The sequence below is a fragment of the Humulus lupulus genome, chromosome 6 (genome assembly GCF_963169125.1).
Source record: "Humulus lupulus chromosome 6, drHumLupu1.1, whole genome shotgun sequence".
NCBI classification, from domain to species: Eukaryota; Viridiplantae; Streptophyta; class Magnoliopsida; order Rosales; family Cannabaceae; genus Humulus; species Humulus lupulus.
In genome coordinates, this window is record NC_084798.1 from 23,930,098 (window position 1) to 23,949,157 (window position 19,060).

General features: G+C 33.9%; 3 protein-coding genes across 4 annotated transcripts; all 3 read right to left on the reverse strand.

The window, feature by feature from the left end:
• Positions 1–446: 446 nt before the first annotated feature.
• On the reverse strand, positions 447–3,415 carry LOC133781916 (pentatricopeptide repeat-containing protein At1g07740, mitochondrial). Of its 2 annotated transcripts, XM_062221026.1 has the most exons (3): positions 3,149–3,236; positions 2,772–2,890; positions 447–2,464 (listed from the first exon to the last, which is right to left on the reverse strand). In XM_062221026.1, the coding sequence occupies exon 3, from the start codon at positions 2,455–2,457 to the stop codon at positions 1,081–1,083; it is 1,377 nt and encodes a 458-aa protein (XP_062077010.1). In that variant the 5' UTR covers positions 2,458–2,464; positions 2,772–2,890; positions 3,149–3,236; the 3' UTR covers positions 447–1,080. The 2 variants fall into 2 exon arrangements, with proteins under 2 accessions (XP_062077010.1, XP_062077009.1); XM_062221025.1 differs by having other exon boundaries at positions 2,772–3,415.
• A 982-nt stretch (positions 3,416–4,397) lies between these two features.
• On the reverse strand, positions 4,398–5,024 carry LOC133781919 (indole-3-acetic acid-induced protein ARG7-like). The gene has a single exon (XM_062221028.1). The coding sequence runs from the start codon at positions 4,897–4,899 to the stop codon at positions 4,591–4,593; it is 309 nt and encodes a 102-aa protein (XP_062077012.1). The 5' UTR covers positions 4,900–5,024; the 3' UTR covers positions 4,398–4,590.
• A 2,735-nt stretch (positions 5,025–7,759) lies between these two features.
• Positions 7,760–8,427, reverse strand: LOC133781920 (auxin-induced protein 15A-like). Its single transcript, XM_062221029.1, has one exon. The coding sequence runs from the start codon at positions 8,265–8,267 to the stop codon at positions 7,965–7,967; it is 303 nt and encodes a 100-aa protein (XP_062077013.1). The 5' UTR covers positions 8,268–8,427; the 3' UTR covers positions 7,760–7,964.
• Positions 8,428–19,060: the final 10,633 nt, after the last annotated feature.

The following is a 19,060-nucleotide window of genomic DNA, read 5'->3' on the forward strand; positions in this document are numbered from 1 at the left end:
GCCATTTCTTTATTTATTTTATGTGTTTGAAAACTGTAATAGGTAACTCAGATTGTTAAGCTTGGTAAGGCAATTCATGTTAGAATGAGAAACATAGGAGTCGATATATTTATCCATTTTGAAAAGCTTTTGCTTGGCTGGTTGAGTCTTATTAGACATAACTACTTGTGTAACAATAAAAAGAAATGGTTTATAAGAATTTTCTTCTTGAAATATTACACGACTAGAATCATCAATTTGTCATAGTTATTCTTCTAATTGTATCATACTTGTTTTTTTTTTTATATATATTTAAAGGTAAATACTGAAGGAAGTAAGAATTGTATCTGTTAGTAAAAATAGTGGCTGACTCCCCAAAAGATTTGGCTTTTAGGAGAATAGAATAATGTAATGTGGTATCAAGGCACACAAGCTCCTATCTCATAGTAATTACTCTATTACATGACCACCATAGAAGAATGAATGAGGAAAAGTAAAATATGCAATTAGACTAAATTCAGTTACTTGACTATATTTTTACTGAAAAATGAAACAAGCATACATGGGGTTTCCCAAGCAAGAAAAAAATAAGTCAATTAGTTTTTGGAGTGGAAAAAAAAATCTATCAACAAAAGTTTTTCGTTCTTTAACTACTAACATGACACCATAAAACTATATGTTTTCTCATAAATACCTCCCTCCCAGTCCCAATGGAGTGACTAATAAACCTCTTCCAATATGTGGAGGGAGAGAGAGGCATACTTGGTTTCAAATATGTATCCAAGGAAAAAGAATTCATTCCAGAGTTGTCTGATTATTTTGTAGGCAACCCTGTATCAACACAAGTAATGAAGTCAAAAATTTCAACACTCAATAGCTTTGCAAGTTGCAATGGCCACAATTAGCAGAAAATCACTAGTTTCATATCCAAAGGACTGCAAATTAGTTATCACTTCCCCTTTTCACATCACATAAGCAGAAGTTCCATCCATCTTTGTAACACTCATTTAGGCCAAAAGATAGCAATATGAGTTTTTCTTGCAAACATAGCTAGTAGTTTCAGTGGAACTAAAATTATATTCACGTATTCATGTCTCACTCCTACACTGCAGAAATTAGTTCAGTTACTATGCCACATGAAACCACATCACCACCACAAGATTCTACCACCACAGCTTCCCATCCTTCACAATCGAATTGCATATCTTTCTTTCTCATCTCCTCAAGAACAAAACAAGCATCTTCAAGCTTACCGCACTTCACTAGGCCTATCACTAAACATTTAAATGATTCCAAACGAGGACAGTGTCTACTTCTCAGCATTGCATTCAAAACCTTCAAACCTCCATCGAAATCGCCCACCCTGCAAAACCCATCAACCATCATCCTGTATGTAGCTGCATTTGGTTCACAACCTTCAACTTGCATTTCCATCAAAATTTTATATGCCTCCATTGCCTTACCTTCCTTGCACAGATAATTTATCAATATATTATAGGTCACAACATCAGGTTTAAACCTCCTTTTCTTCATCTCCTTAATTAACGCTCTTGCCTCCTCAATCTTACCTCTTTTTCCAAGATCAGTCATCAAAATACCAAAGTTCACAAGCTTTGGTTTACACCCTCGATAATCCATATCAAACATCATCTTCTTTGCTTCCGAGTACTTTCCTAACAAACACAAACCTTCCATTATCATTGCATATGTCACAACATTAGGGTATTTTCCTTTCTGGATCATCTCCTCAAGCAAGCCCATCGATTTATCTAACTCACCTTTTTTACACAAATAGCCAATTAAACTATTATAAGTCACAACCGTAGGCTCTACCTTTCTCTCAAGCATTTCGTCGAACACCTTGCACGCTTCTTCCCAATCACCTTTCTCAAGCCACCCCTTTATCATTATATTGAATGAAATCGAATTTGGACGAAAACCCATCTTAGAGGACCGATTGAAAATGCCGTTTGCTTCAGAAAACCGACCACCATCGACAAGGACGTTAAGGAGTGCATTGAAGGACTGACGTGTCTGTACACAATTGAAAGAGGGAATTCTGTGAAAAAGCTCAACGGCTTTCTCCACCAAACTGGCCTTAGCGTAATGCTGAATCAAAGCAATGAAAAGTTTCTCTTCGCACCGAACATTCCTTTCCCGAACTTGACCAAGAATGGTCTCAACAACTTCGAAGTTTCCAAAACGAGCCAGCTTATAAATTAGCGCAGAGTAGGAAGAGTACTCGTGTTTGAAACCCATTTGGCTGTACTCTTCGAACAAAGATAGAGCTTCATCAGGGTCGTTTACCTCTTTAACATCGGAGACAAAAGGTGTGGGGTTGCGAACCTTAGACGTAGAGGGACGACGTCTTTCTGGCTCGGGCCGCGGCTTAGCTCCGTCGAAACGAATCGTGCGGTATGATTGAGAATGTATGGCACTATAAAGACGACGAACCAGGTTTGACTGTATTTGCTTCATCCCTTTACTGCTCCAATGCATGCATAGAGCTAGAATTAGACGCTGTATTGTATGTGATACAGAATATATATTTATATGTTGCAACAAGCTCCTCCGATGGGTGGCATTAGAACTAGAAAATGAAAAGAATTAGCTAAAAATTGTTCTTATAGTTAGTAAGTAACACATGTTTTCAAGCCGAATTTTCTCACGGATTTTGGACTCAATATTCTATAGGAATTTTTAGCACTTGCTATATAGGTATTTAGGAGGAATTGAACTATGTAATATACTTTGTGGGACATACAACTTTGAATATTTAGAAAAACTCGAACCTCAATCTTTGTAGGGACAAACCAAGTCTGGCCTAAAACTTTGCTATGTAAGGTCTGACCGTTTGAGCGTGTGTTGGAGTGTTCTTTTCATGATTGACTTACTCTCTCCCTTCTTGTGCCTGCATTAAGGAGGTTTGAATATGAGCTTTGAAAATCCAAGCTTGAGGAAGCCTAATGGGCATTGAAAATTCACATATCAAAACTGTGTTTACTTGGTGAGGTTTGTGGCTGAGTTGACTTTCTAAAGGAAAGCCTTTTCTCATTGAGACTTGGCAACCAAACAGCACAATGATAAATTTTTCAATTTAAGTTCCAAACAGAGGTTTGGTATATTTTGGAGTAAAGGCTGTTTTAAGTAGGAAATGGGAACTACAAACCTCTTCTTTTGCTTCTCTTCAACACAGACAACAATATAGCCCTTTGGGGCCTCTGAGGTCTTAGAGAATTGGAGAAAGCTTTGATGTTTTGGTGTAGGAAACTTGTATTGCTACTGAGCCTTATTTTATATGTTTATATAGATGAAAGATTATCTGACATAATCACAGTGATTTGTTGAACATGAGGGACACTAGCTTAATAGAGTTCACATGGGTTTGTTTGTCCTTCTTAGTATCAAGAATACTTCACATGTAAATGACCTAACTGTATGTATCTATATAAAGATAACATAATGTCCTACCACTTCTAATATGAATGGCAAGAGCTAACCTCCAAGAAGTAAAGTAGTACTTAACACTAAATATTGATAAGCCTGTTAGACTAATTAGAGAACAGAAAGAAACATGTCTGAGACATTGATTAATTCTACAGACAATTAAAACAAATACCAACTAGTTGTTGATCATGTTTCTTATTGCCATTTAGATTTTAGTACTGGCCATTTTCCACATTTGATATTGATTTTTTCATGTCAAAAGGAGGTAGTATATTATTGCATGAGTCACAACCTCTTGCTCCTAGAATAGCGAAAAATTGGTAGTGCTACCAAAATAGGGCCAGAATTGAACCATCCTTGAAGGGTCTGTGTTTTATGATGCTAACATCTGGAACAAACATCATCACAATGTCTAAATTCACAGCAGCTAATGTCTCTGTCTTGGTTTAGGAATTCTATTGTCATATGAAATATAATGTTATCAGTACAAGGTGTATAATAATAGTAAACTTGGAAGAGAAATAGTAATGTTTCTTGTACTTAAAATATGGTAAGCTATTGAAATATGTGGAGTGAGGTAACTCATATGTTGGTGAGCAGACAAGCTGGGACATGTACTTCTCCTTGTACCAACTAAATCAACAAATCAATTGGCATTCTAGTAATTTATAAGTTAGGACCTCTCCCAGTCCTTCCTTTTAACCTGTGTCCACCTCTTTTAGGCTCAAACCAACACCACAAATTTTCAATTGTTAGCAATTTTCTTATCATATTAATTATCTTTAATAAGAAGCACCAACTGACCTACCATGTGATGTGGTTCTGTAATACTAACACATCAACAGCTAAGCTTAAGCATGAAATCATAACAAGAAAAATAATAACAACACATTAAGCATTAAATCAGTTAATTTAGTCAATGTAATGAAGTTTTGAGAGGATAAAAATTGTAATATATCAAACTCCAAAAGTGAAGAGAAACAGAATTTTTAAGAATTTTATATTGATACAACTATTCCAATAAACATCCTCTGTACATTTCTCAATCTGGGAGCTATTTTTCACTCCACAAGGATAAAAGAATGAAAAGTAAAAAAAAAAAAATCTACAATGCTTTGACAAGTTCTTTCTACAAAATTGTTGCAGGACTCTGCATAATTTTAATCAGTTCCATGAGATGTTCAGATTGGAGATGAGCTCAATAAATGCATCTTCTGTGCAGGGAATTGTTAGGCCTCCCATTGGATGATCATATCCGTATTCCTCTTCAGCTTGAGTAAGCAAGTCTTGAAATAGGGGTTGGCTCAACAATGTCACAGGAACAACAAACCGCTTCTTTTCGTTCTCTCCAATATAAACAGCCAAATGGCCTTTAGGAACATCTACTGCCATTGAAGCTGCTTTGTTTGAATTCGACAAAGACCTTCGAAGAAATTTCTTAGCTGGAACTACTCTTGGCACACGAAAACCCATCGTTATTTGTGTATGTAGAGAAGTAACGAGAAAATTTGAGAGTGTAAAGGAAGAGAAGTTCTCAAAGATTGTGGAAAACTAGGAAAACTTTGCTTGTGGTTAGTTGCCTTGATGGTTAATCTCCAATCCTATATGCTTATTTATATTCACATTGATAAGAAGAATATCTTCTGTGATATGAATGAATGGTTGAGCTAAGCTTACGAGTGGAGTGGGTCTTCTATGATATATGGACCAAGAGCGATCACGTGGGATTGTCTTCCAAACTCTTCCTTATCATTCTGATTAATTGAAGAGTCAACTTAACAGCCCATTACAAGGACTTGATGTTGCTTTGGACCTAAGCATGTTTTTTGCTAATTAACAGCTTTGCAAGACTGTTCAACATCAAATTAAAGGACAGAGACATTTGAATGGTGTCTACTCAGTAGTATGAGCTCATTAGAGATCACATGGTATGTCTTAGAACATAATTCAAGAAGTTACAGTGGGTTTGTATAGCTGCAAATCTGTTTTTAACGTACTAGCTTAGATTAATTTCACCACTAGTCACTAAATCACTGAGTTCAGTTTCTTCAAAATGCTACATACATTCTAGTTATCACTAGCACCTAACATTGATAAAGTTAAGGTAATCAAACAGCGGGATTGTTAAACCTTGAGAATTTCCAATCTCATGATAAAAGAAAGAGCTATGAGTATTGTAGCTTAGATTAGAATGAAAACAAACACCTTACTCATTTTATTGCTTTACATTTGGGTTTTGCTTTGGTATATGGGATGCAAATGTAGAGACAATAGACAAAAGTATTCATGTAAGATGAAATTATAGATTTCTTTGCTGATCCAAGATGAAAGTTGCTTGGATTTGGTAATCTAATCATTACATTAACTTCAAACTGATTTATATAAACATAGGTTATTCATGAGTACATTGACCAATTCGGGGACGATTTCTTTGAAGTTTGAGTCATTGATTTCATGATTTTCCCCCTGAATACCGATTTATAATTCTAAACAAGACACTGAAATAGGCTTTTTGTTTTAATCCTTTCCATTTGCAAGCTGAGGTTCTATTCATGTAATTGTTGAACCAAAAATAGACTATGGATAAAGATTCCATATCAGAATATACGAGGAAGAAAAGAAATTTTACACTTAAATCATTGAAGAAAAAGTGAAGTTGTATCCATTTATATCATTCTTGGAGACTTTACTTTTGGTCCCAAGGAAAAATAATGGACATGGTATTGGCATTATATGCCTTTACAAAATTGTAGTAATCAGTATTGTTAGCGATTGTCTACTAATTCTATCTACTCATCATTAGATGTTTAAGCAAGAAACAAGTTCAATGAAGGCATCTTCATTGCAGGGAATCGTAAGAGCTCCCATTGGATGATCAAATCCAAACTCTTCTTCAGCTTGACATAGCAAGTCTTGGAATGATGGCTGGTTCAAGAATGATAGAGGGATCACAAATCTCTTCATTCTCTTCTCCCCAACATAAACTGCCAAGTACCCTTTTGGAACATCTTTTGTACTTGAAAAAGACTTCTGAATGAGTTGCTTGGCATGAACTAAGCTACCAAAGCGAAAACCCATTTTTTCAAATTTTCTGTAAAGGGAAGAAAAAAAAGTGACAAACAAAGAGATCTCAGAGGAGTGCTGACGAAAGATTTGATGATTTAGAATGTGAAGGCTTGTTGTGTTAAGGAACCTATTTTCATGAGTATATATAATCAACAATCTTGCAGGACAGATGAGACTCAAGAGGCAACGGGGTCTGGTGAGAAGCATTAGCCATTGGGCAATCACATGGTATTGTCTTCCTACTCATCATACTTTCATATTTCTCTAAAGTTTTCTTGCTTTTCATTCCCAGCCCCACCAAACCAACTCAGATCACAAAATCTGTATAAAGATGTCTAAGAAATGTCCCAGTTCCAAGGGTCACAAACATATTTAGATTGAAATCAAAGAAGCCTTTAGTTTAAAATCTCTATCTGTTCATCTACTAGACACTGCCCCATTGTGGGACATATCAGTATCAGTTGTACAACTTGTACTGTCATTGCATACTTTTAGTGGCACAGAATATTTTAGCTTATTCCCTTTATTTCATGCAACGAGAAAAACACTGAGTATTATATTGGGATGAAAAGTATTTTTTATCCAGAACAACTAGAAGATTCAAATCATATTAAAGTAAATACTTTTTTATCCATTTGTTCAAGAACAATAAAACTTCCAAAAGAAATGAAGGCGCATCTTGCCCTGAATCTAATCCAAACATAACTCTTACATAAAATGATTGATGAACATTGGAAAGGCATGGTGTCATGAGAAATCACATTGAATCACCAAATTGTTTTATGTTAATTAAACATCATAATACACCACTTTAAAATAATTTCTATGCGACTAATCCTCATCATATGTCTGACTAATCTGAATAATCTTTGACCACCTCTTTCATGGTCCTACTCAAAACCACAAGTTTTCAATGGTTACAAATTTCTGGCCCATTTCTCCATCTGAAGGGTTATACGTTGATGAGAAGCACCAACTGACCTACCATGTGATGTTGTTCTGTATACTAACACAGCAACAGCTAAGCTCCAGTTAAAGTTCCTCTGTTTGGTACATCTACAAACTTGATAATTATAACAACAGAATATTATTTGTTGACAGTATAAATTAGATTAGTAATTTGAAATTAGATCGAACTACGAAAGTGTCTAACTTGTCAACTAATGACAGAGATTTTAGCCATATTACTGCATCATTTTAAGAGTCCTGAAGATTAAAACATGTTGACATGAATAAAAATGAATTGTAGGAAATTAATAACAAAATCTTGAAAGAAACAGAAAAATCACTTTTATACGAGTATGGAATATGGATACAACATGTTTGATGACATCCTCTGTACATTTCTCATTCTGGGAGAAATAATTCACTCCTCAAGGAAAAGAAAATAAAATGTAAGGTGGAAAAGAATATGTTCTACAATGTTCACTTTACAAAAATGTTCTAATGAATCAGCCTAATTCTGTTGAGTCTCATGCAGCATTCAGATTGGAGATGACATCAATAAATGCATCTTCTGAGCAGGGAATTGTTAGGCCTCCCATTGGATGATCATATCCATATTCTTCTTCAGCTCGAGTAAGCAAGTCTTGAAATGAAGGTTGGCTCAAGAATGACACAGGAACAACAAACCGCTTCTTTTTGTTCTCTCCAACATAAACTGCCAAATGGCCTTTAGGGACATCTACTGCCATTGAAGCTGCTTTGCTTGAGTTGGACAAAGATCTTCGAAGCAATTTCTTAGCTGGAACTACTCTTGGCAAACTGAAACCCATAGTGATCGATGGACGTAGAGAAGGATCGAGAAAAGTTGAGAATGAAGATGGAGAGAGGATCTCAAAGGAAGTGGAAAGCTTTGGTTGTGTGATTAGTTGGGTTGATGGTTAGCTTCCAATGTTATGCTTATTTATATTTGAAACAAGTAGAAGAAGGATATCTTGTGTTGGTTTGAATGAGTGGTGGATGGAGCAAGTCTTGTGAAGTGGGGTGGTGATATCATCACATCACATGGTATTGTCTTACAACAACTCTTTCGTTTATCATTTAATGAAAGGAGACACCATGTCCATGCAAGGTGTTGATGTTGCCTTGGGCCTAAACATGTTTATTGCTAACAACGATCTTTTAATGACTGAGTAACATCTTTTGTTAAATATGAAGATAATGCAAATGTTATCTTAGTATAATCACATGGTGTGTCTTAGCTTGCAACTAAACATTCATTTTGTTTGTACAGTTGCTATTGGATTACGCTTTCATCACCTGACCGCCGTTGATGTTGTGGAATACTATCTCAGAGACTGTTAGTCTTGTGCATACGTATCAACACCTTATTGGGTAAACTCTGTAGATGAGAATTGGTTATGAGTATTTTCTTTTGGTTGTTAAAGAATCTGTTACATTGATTTGGTTGCAATTTTGAAGTTGACAATATTTAATATATATAAAATTGTTGCTGATTCGGTTGCATACTTGAGATGAACGGGTTGATTTTTAATTTTCATTAGGATAAATAAAGTTGATTTAATTGTTGATTAGGGGTGAAAAATACACATTTATTGATTTTAATAGTCAAAATAAATTGAGTTTTAATTAATATTTTTATGGAATTAATATGATTTATTTTATAAATGAAAATATTTGATTATGATTTAATTTATTATTATTTTGTAGGAATTAAACTTGTATTTTGACATGTTGAAATGAAGAGAAAAAGGAAACATTTAAATCTGAAAAAGAGAAGGGAAATATGGTATTTTTCTTGAAATATAGGCCCAAGAATTCGGCCCAAAGACCCAGCCCGCCTGGTTTCCTCTCTCCCAGTGCCCGGTGTCATCTCCCTTCGCGCCACGTGTCCAAGTTCCTTGATCCTCCCTGTGCCACGTGTCCAGGCCACCATTTTTTTTTCTTCAGCATCAAGCCTCCAAGTCCAACGTCAAATACTCTTTCAGCTCCTTCACTCCACGTGCTTCAGCCTTTCCCAGCAGGCCAATTGCCTAGCAAAGCCCAAACACATCTCCATAATCAACCTCCAACTACCCAATCCTCTCACGCCTCCTTCAGCATTCAGCAATTCCTCCAAGCCCAGTACCCCAATGAGGCCCAATTCAGCTCAGCAGCCCGCCTACATGTCACCCCTTCATTGGCTGGCTGGAAATGGGTCAAAACCCACCTCTGCCACCAGCCACCTTCAACCCGTATTTTGTGGGTATTGAGTCTTGCAAAATTATCATTTTGAACTTTAAAGCTCATCTTTTTTGGTGTATTTGAAAAATTGCATTTTAACCATACACAAAAATAACTAGGTCAATATTTATAATAAGATTTGATTTTTCAAAATAATATTTTATTATTAATATTTCAGATTTATTTTGTAAACCCCAAATTGTTGTTTAATTTCTTTTTAGTCTTTTTCTCCCTCTATAAATAGGGACTCATTTTCACATTTTGTATGTAATTTTTAGGTAGCAAAACTTTACCAAATTTTAGTCTCATTTCTCATATTTTCTCTCTAGAATTTCATGAGAATGTTTAGCATAATAGGCTAACATTCTTAGGAAGGTTAGGATGATCCTATATGCACTATGACTTTGTTTGATATTTTTTATTCACCATGTGCTTAAAGTTTATATATTTGAGTGATTTATTTTCTTTCATCTCTATTTCTTTATCTTGTTATCTATAATTATGTTTACTAATAGTATATAGATTTTGTCAAGCACTTTCTATGTATTATCAAATTAGTGAAAATAATATAGATAATATATTTATCATTTTCTCCATCTCATTCATATATATTTACTTTTGCTAAAATCTATATAGAATTAGTCATGCTATTTCTATGTATTTTATAAATAGTAAAAATAATATTTGTGTTAGGTTTTATGTCCAATCTTTTATTGCATTATTGTCAATGGTATGATGTCATTTTTAGATGGGTTTATACCTTTTTGGACCCTGTGTTTTGACCCATTACCTGTTTGGACTCTGTGTTTTGACAAATTACTTTTTAAACCCTAACTTTTGTAAAATGGTTAAAATAGAATCCTAAACTCAATTTTGATGAATTTTTTTTTAATATAACAATACAGTTTTTAAGCAGAATGATTTTATTTTTGTTCTGAATTGTTAGTTTGGTAAATTATTTGTGATTTTAGTTGAGAAAACATTGACCAAAATCGGGTTTAGGGTTCTATTTTAACCATTTTACAAAACATAGGGTCTAAAAAGTAATTTGTCAAAACACAGGATCCAAACAAGTAATGAGAAAAAACACAAGGCCCAAAAAAGTATAAACCCTTTTTAGATTTCTCATAAGATTGATCTCATCATTTCATAGTAAAGAATAATAATCACTTGAATACATTTTTGTAAAATATATTTGTGCTTCAATGTTAATCTTCCAAATGAATATATAGTTGGGATGTGAACTATCCATTTGTGTAATTTTTGTGAATCAAAGATCCAAATAAATAAGTATGCATATTGGTGACTCTTGATCCTTCCTACTTGTTACCTATTGTTACATCACACTTTATTCTATCTTTATTTCTAATCTTTAAATTTCAAAAACAACAAAAAAATATCACTTGTTTTATTTTCCTCACATTATTTATCTCTAACATTTATTTATTGATTAACTTTATTTCTTTACCTCCTTGTGGAATCGACCGCCCGATCTATACTACGACAACCGCTAAGTGAAAGTCACGTTTGGGCGTTAAACAAATTTTGACGTCGTTGCCGGGGAGGTAATAGTGAAAAAAAAAGTTTTCAATAAATTTTGCAAAGAGGTAAGTAATTCTATAATTTTCTTTTTGTGTACATTTCTCTAATTTTTTTTAGATTTATCTTATTTCATCTTTAAAAAAAAAAGAAAAAAAAATCACTATCATTATTTTTTTTATTGTTCATTTTTAGTTAGTTTTTCATTTTTTTTTTGTGCCAAAAGAAAAAAGAAATTATCCTTTCTTTTTCTTAGTTTTATTGTTAGTTTTTTTTTTTTGTTATTTTTCTTAGTTTATTTTGTTGTTATTTTGTTAGTTTTCTTTTTCTAAAATTAAAAAAAAAAAAATAGAAAGCTTGTTGTGTGTGTATTTAGTTTTTATTTTATTTTTCTCTTGTTAATTTATTTCATTTTTTTCTTTTTGTATCTCTCTTTCTTTTATTGTAGTAAAAAAAAAAAAAAATAAATAAATAAAATTGGTTGATTATGTTTTGTTAGTTTAGTTTTAATTTATTCCTTTTTTTAATTATTTGTGTTTAGGATTTGTTTTTTTTACCCCTTTTTTATGTATTAATGTTTTTCTTTTCTTAGAATTATTTTTAGGTTTAGTGAACATCTTATTTCTTTTGTTTAAATAATTTTTGTTATTTTCTATTGTTAGATTTGTATCTTTATTTATTTATCTTTTACTTTTTGTTATTAGTTTTTTTTTTTTTTTAATTTTTAGGTTTTTAAATCTTAAAAAAAAAAATTCATAAAATACAAAAAAAAAAAAACAAAGCTTGTTTTGTCAACATAAGCAATTTTTGCTTAAAGGCCAATTCGAGTACAGTTCCGTCCATGCTTACTTAGTAACCCCAGGGAGTTCTAGTAAGTATTGGTTGTAAGGGGACCATTTTTATGAATTGTGACCCCTCCAATTGTTTTTCTATTTGTTGTAATAAGGATATTACATATTTGATTTGGTTGATTAAAGTTCATTTTGGTTACTTAGAACATCTCTAATGGAGTGCCGAATTGGTGATGTATTGCTAAAATATAACTCATTTTACAAAAAAGTTGTCTAATGGTATGCCAAATTTGACACATACTAAAAATTGTGCCAAATTTGGCACACAATATAGCATGATGCATATTTTGCATCACCATAAATGCTACATTTTTTTATTTACTTTTATGTTATTTTTATTATTTTAGTATTATATTTTAACAATCATCATTGAATGCTAGACTTTTACCTTATTATTTTATTATTATTTCTAACTATTAACAATAAAATATACAAAAAATTATTACTTTTTTTTTTATATTTTTAATAAATATCAAATGAGCATTAATGAATGATTAATTTTTGCATCAACTTTTACAAAAGTGCATTGGAGCATGTGCTAAAAATTGTGTCAAATGTATAACATATTGATTTTTTATGTCAAATATAACATAATATTTACATCTCTCATTGGAGATGGTCTTACATAAGTTGATAATAATTAATATAGTTTAATTGGTTAGTTTATGATGTTGATTTGGTTGCTTACATAAATTGTTTTGGTTGCTATTTGAGGTTTATTAGAATATACATATTTGATTTGGTTGCTAAATGAGGTTGATCTAATAAAAAAATTTATAGGTGATTTGGTTGCTTAAGGATGTTGATTTGGTTGTTTTCTCATATTAATTTGGTTGAGCACTTTCAATGGATGAGGTAAAGTAGCTTATTTTTTAAAATAATAATTTTTTATTTTTTTGTAAAAATGAGTTTCTAAGCTAAATTTGAGTTATTATACATTTTTTTACCTTAATAAATAATACCACTCCACATTTAGAGACAACTATCCATTAAGGTAAAAATATTTTATTATTTTTTCATTCTTTCTCTTTACATTTTAATTATATTTTCTTCTTTTTTTCTTTATTTCTCTCATTTTTTTAGTATTTTGATGATTAAAAAAATAATATTTAATAATGTAGATAAAATATAGAGAAGAAATTGAGAAGCTGATGTATGGTATAATATAAATATTTGATGTAAAATAAAAAAAAAAGTAGAGTTTTGATAATATATTTTAAAAAATGGAGTAGAACATCTATTGTAAGTGCTCTGTGTAATAAAAAATTAATACTCTATTTCTATTAAGTAGTTGATTTGATTGCTTTACAAATTAATAAGAAAAATAGTGAGTTGATTAGATTGCTTAGGATGTTGGTCGTATTACGAGATTGATATTAATATCACATAAATTAATGAAATGTTTGAAATATTAAAAAACCAAATGATAAAATATAAACATGAAGCCTTAACATTATACCTGTGAATTAAAAACTGGGCATTGTATTTACACCCAACTCAAGAATATATACAGGCACCTCATTAATTTAAAAAATTAATTTTTAAAATCATTTCTAACACTTTTTCTCAATATTTTTTTATATTCTCTAAAGCCTTTTTTTGTTAATTTCAATAATTTTATTTTTTATTGTTTTCATAATTTTTTTTTAAATAATGTATAATTTTGTAGAAAAACTCTTATTTTAATAAGATTTTATATATTTTTTGTTTTAATTTTTTTATTTAAATATTTAAAATATATATTATTTATATGATTTATACATTTTTGGACCCTGTGTTTTTCCACATTATACGTTTGGATCCCGTGTTTTGTCTAATTATTTTTTGGACATGTATTTTTAAAAATAAGCTCCTGAAATCAATTTTGGTCAACAAAATTTTAAATATCCCCAAAATACCTTCTGTTTTTTAGGTTTTAAAATACTAGAAAATATATTTAATGAATTTATGATATTATAAAGAAAAACTAAAAATAAAAAGAATTAAATAAATGAAATAGAAGAGGTAAAAGGAAAGGAAAAATCATTTTACCTTTTCGTCTTCCTCAAGCAACTAGAGAAAACCAGAGGAAGAAAGACGGCGACATCAAAAGCACTAACCTGGGATTTCGTGTTGAAGGAGTTGAGTGCGGAGTGGCAACTCGTACCCACAAGGTGAGTCCTGCATTTTGAGCAGTTCTTCCTTCTTTTTATTCTGTTTTTTTTTTTTTTTTGGTTTTAAACTTCTGGCTAATGCATGTGGTGTGTTTTGTTTGTTTTTTTCTTCAAATAATTGGAAGTATATTTTTTTTTGGCATTAGTTTTTGTGGGTAAAATGGATGTTTGGACTAGGGATTTTTTTTTTTTTTAGTTTTTAGTTGATGATCATTTTGGAAAGTTGACGAAAGTGCAAACTTCAAGTTAGAATTTTTTTAATAGAAAATGGTGCACTAGAAATTAAGTTTTGAAAAATAGAGTGTGCATTGAAAGAGAGAGTCAAACATGTTTTCTCCACCTTTATGTAATCTTGGCATGAAAGCATTAAAAAAAATTAATAAGAGTTAATAATCTTGTTGACTTCTTTAAAGAATCACCACGTTATTATGTATGATGAACTATCTGCTACTTGCTATTATTCATTTATGTAAAACTTATAATCTATGAGTATAGTATGTGTAACATTATGAATACATATGCAACTATGCCCTTGTCTTCTCTGTATTAGCAAAAAAACACATACATAAACATGAATTAAGAAACTATCAAGCAAGGAATATATATATACATATGTAGACGTTCTCCAAAAGTTTGAATAGGGAATGAATATATATTCTCCTCAAAACATTTGTATAAAATGAGCACCTCCATGTTTCCCAATTGTTATGTTAAAAAATACAAAAGATTGGCATTATTAAAACTATAATACACATGCAATCAGTTTGGCTTTGTTACTGCTTTGAGTTAGTTTATTTTGTTTGCTTTGTATTTGTAGTATGAATACCTCATTGACCAATTGGCATTTCTAATGACAGCACCCCATTGGTGACCAATAATGTACAACAAAACCATGGTTCAAACCACTGCATTGCAAGAGTTACCATCTGATGTAGTTGTAAAGAATGATGAGGTGACTGATGTCCTTGCACCAAGTGGCAATGCAGAAGGTGTTTTTGCAGTTCTAATAGACTCTGTATATGAAGTTGACCCAATTGAAAATGCAGCTGACCCAACTGAAATTACAAATCCCAATCCCAACTTGCCACAACCAAAGAGGATGAAACAAGTTGCAAGGAAAAGGGCATGCCCTTCCCTATCCAGGTTGAGAACTTCAATTACTGAGGAAACACAAGTTGCTGGAACTGAGAAGGCAACTACTGAAGCTGAAATGGAAAATGAAACTCCATGTGCTATAGGTAATGAGTGAAATTGTTGTTATTGTTGTTGTATTTTGAAATTATGTATCTAATTTTTTTTTGGCAATGTTGTTACAATTTCAGTCACAACAAGATGTTCACCCCAGCTAGGTCCAATATTTTTTACCTACCATTGTCCTAGCTCATCAAACGTGGTTGGTCCAAGTGAAAGGCATATGTATGAAACTCGAAAGGGCAGTCATATTGTCTATGAAGGTGAACAACTACAATCACTATCATCACCTATAGATGAAAGTGATCTGGAATGGAAAGAAGGAAAGCACTACAGTGAAGAGGATGGTGAGAGTACAAATGCTGAGATGGCATCATTGACAAGTAGTGATGCAGAACATGCAATTGGGCAATGTTATGGTAGTGAAGAAGAAGACCACATAAATTGGAAAAGAATTACAAGAGATGGAATTGACCTTAAATCAAACATTCATGTACCTGAAAATGAGCAAATTTATGTTGATGGAAGGATAGTGCTTCGACAATGGTTGAGCTTCTGTGACTACCAACATTTTGGTGACATCCTGAAAGATTTTGTAGTGCAAGAAGGTTTTAAACTTAAAAAAATCAAGCATGAAAGAATTAGGTTAACATATGGTTGCAGAGGAATTGGCTGGCCATGGAGGGTACACGCCTCAATCACCCCTGATCAAAGAAATTTTGTGATAAAAACACTCAACCCAAGCCATACATGTCAGTGTGTACGAAGAAATAGGACAGCAAATAGTACTTGGCTAGGGATGAAACTGAGAAGGTTGTTCTAATCGAATACATAAATGAATTTGAAGGGTATGAGAGAACACTTGAAGAATGAGTATGGGATTGAGGTCGACAACAGGAGGTTATGGAAGGCAAGGTAGAAGGCCAAAGGTGAAATTGAGGTTGACCATGCGCAACCTTATGGCAAGATGAGAAGATATGCATCAATGATTACAGCCACCAACCCTGGTAGTACAACTATTGTACAATCTGAGCTAGTAGCTATGGAAACAAAAACTGTAGAAGATGGCAATGAAGCTTCAGATTCTATTCCCTCAGTAATGTAGCCTCAATGTAAGAGGTGCTTTGTTTGTTATGAAGGTTTAAAAGCTGGATTTTTAACTGGATGCAGACCTTTTTTTTGGCCTAGATGGTTGCCATCTGAAAAGCCCTTATAAGGGTATACTATTATCTGCTGTTGGACTCGATGCAAACATGCAATTTTATCCCATTGCTTATGCCATAGTGGAAGCTGTGAACAATGAAAGTTGGAAGTGGTTTCTACAGCTTTTAACTGAGGCAATTGGAGAAAAAGCCATCAATGGACAACATTGGTGCATAATGAGTGATAGACAAAAAGTATAGCCTATTTTCTAATCTATTGCATTTGATTGATTTGTTTCCTAGGTGATAAACTAAGGTGATTAATCTGTTTCCTAGATTGGAGAAAATTATTATATAATTATTATAGAATGACAATACACAAATTTCATATGATGCAGGGGTTAATAGAAGCCGTAAGCACTATAACAGATGTTAGCCATTGTTAACCGAGATTTTCGGCAACTCTATTAATAACTAATATTGACTGATAATTATAATGAAAGCAGAAGATTAACACGGGGTTTTTACATGGTTGGGGCGTTAACTAGCCTTAGTCCACGAGTCTATACTATTAGAGCTTGAAGAACCTTTTACAATGGAGTTTTCTCTCTATATTTTGACAGGGTTACTGTCTTTTTGGTGAAAGGAGACCCCTTTTACAGTGTTTTGTAGCTTATATTTATAGGCTTAGGGGAACACCGGGTCTGGGCCGGGTCCGACCCAGGCCCATCGGAGAAATGAATATATGTGGCCTTTCTAGTGGAGGCCCGATACAAGAGGTACAAAATACATAAATCCCAAGCCAGCTAAGGCCCAACAGGTTGACCTTAGGGCTACATCTCGCCCGACAAAACGGCGCTTTTGGTCTGGCCACTTCGAGTCACGAGGCAGATTCAGGAGACAAGATCAGTCAGAGTACTTGGCTGCGCAGGCCTGACACAACGGCGTGCAATCCCGAGGTGACCTTTTCTGCAGGTGAAAAGTAGGGACAACGCCCACGTGGAATGAGGCGGCTTCAGGGTCCTGGACCCTTGGCCCCTTCAACCGGGGGGTGAGGTGATCCGGGTCTGTTTACCTTTGTCCCGCTTCGTTTACCACAGGCCCAGACCGTATCAGGGTCCAGGACCTGGACGTGTAGGCCTCGAGGGTCCGAATGCTTTGTGCACCGCTCGGACTATCGTCGTGGAGGACGGACCCGGAGGGACATTCCGGACCCCTCCAATGGACCTCGCCATGCATCCCCGGTCCATACCCTTCCCCTTGGACACTCTCCGTACCAAGAGGCCTTGGGTCGGGCCCGCATGCTTACATGGCCCCTGACAATGGGCCTGGACGAAGAATCCGAGCCCATGTAGGAAATGGGGATAACAACCATCATTATTGTTGTTTCCATATTGAAAATAATATGGTGAAAGAGTTTGGCACTTCTTACTTGAAAAACTACTTTTGGGCAGCTGCTGAAACGACAAACTTACAAAAATTTTAGAATATTATGAACCAAATCAAATCATTCAACAAGGAGGCGTACACATGGTTGTCAAACATAGATCCTAAACATTGGACGATGAGTTGTTTCGATCCAAATGTTAAAGTTGAACACTTAACAAACAACCACGTCGAATCATTTAATGACTGGATAGAAGAGGTTTGCTTCAAGCCTCTAGTAGATTTGCTAGAAGGCCTTCGAATCTAGAATTCAAATATGATGTATGCAAGGAAGGTCACGGCTGATAGGTGGAAAGAAAAATTAACTCCAAAAATACAACTAAAAGTTACTGAAATTTTGAAGAAATCAAGATTTGCTCAAGTCACCAGAGTATGGGGTTATGAGTTTCAAGTGGACTACAAGAACAACAACTGCACTGTGAAATTAGATGAAGGTTATTGTATTTGTGGTCAGTGGCAAATTTGAGGGTACCTTTGTGTTCATGCAGCTGCATGCATCAACAATATAAGGGCAAACATCTATGACTACTGTTCTAATTACTTCACAACAGAACAATGGAGAAAGACTTATGAAAAAGTCATACACCCATTACCAGATGAGTCCATGTGGCCTCCTTCTGAGGATAAACTCCTTTTTCCCCCACTTGTTAGAAGACAACTAGGGAGACCAAAAAAGCTTCGTAGAAGGAAGGTTGAAGGGGAAGAGCGGACCTTGAAACCTATATCCAGCTCAAAGACTTGCAAAAATTGTAAGGAAATTGGTCGTACTAGACGTACATGCAAGGCGCCTCTAGTTGTAGAACATCCAGCACCAACAACTCCAGTACAAAGAAGAGGCAGGGGACGAGGTAAAGGAATAGGTAGGGGCCAAAGCAAGGATAAGGCAACCATGTCTGCTGCACCAAACACAAATTCTACTCAAGGAAACCGAGGGAGAGGCAAAGGAAGACCCGCGGCAGAGGTCGTGGTGGCATTCGTCGTGCAACAATCGAGGTTAAATTTTTTGATTGCTTATACATCACTCAACATGATCTCTTTTGTGTCTATTTTTAACTACTTG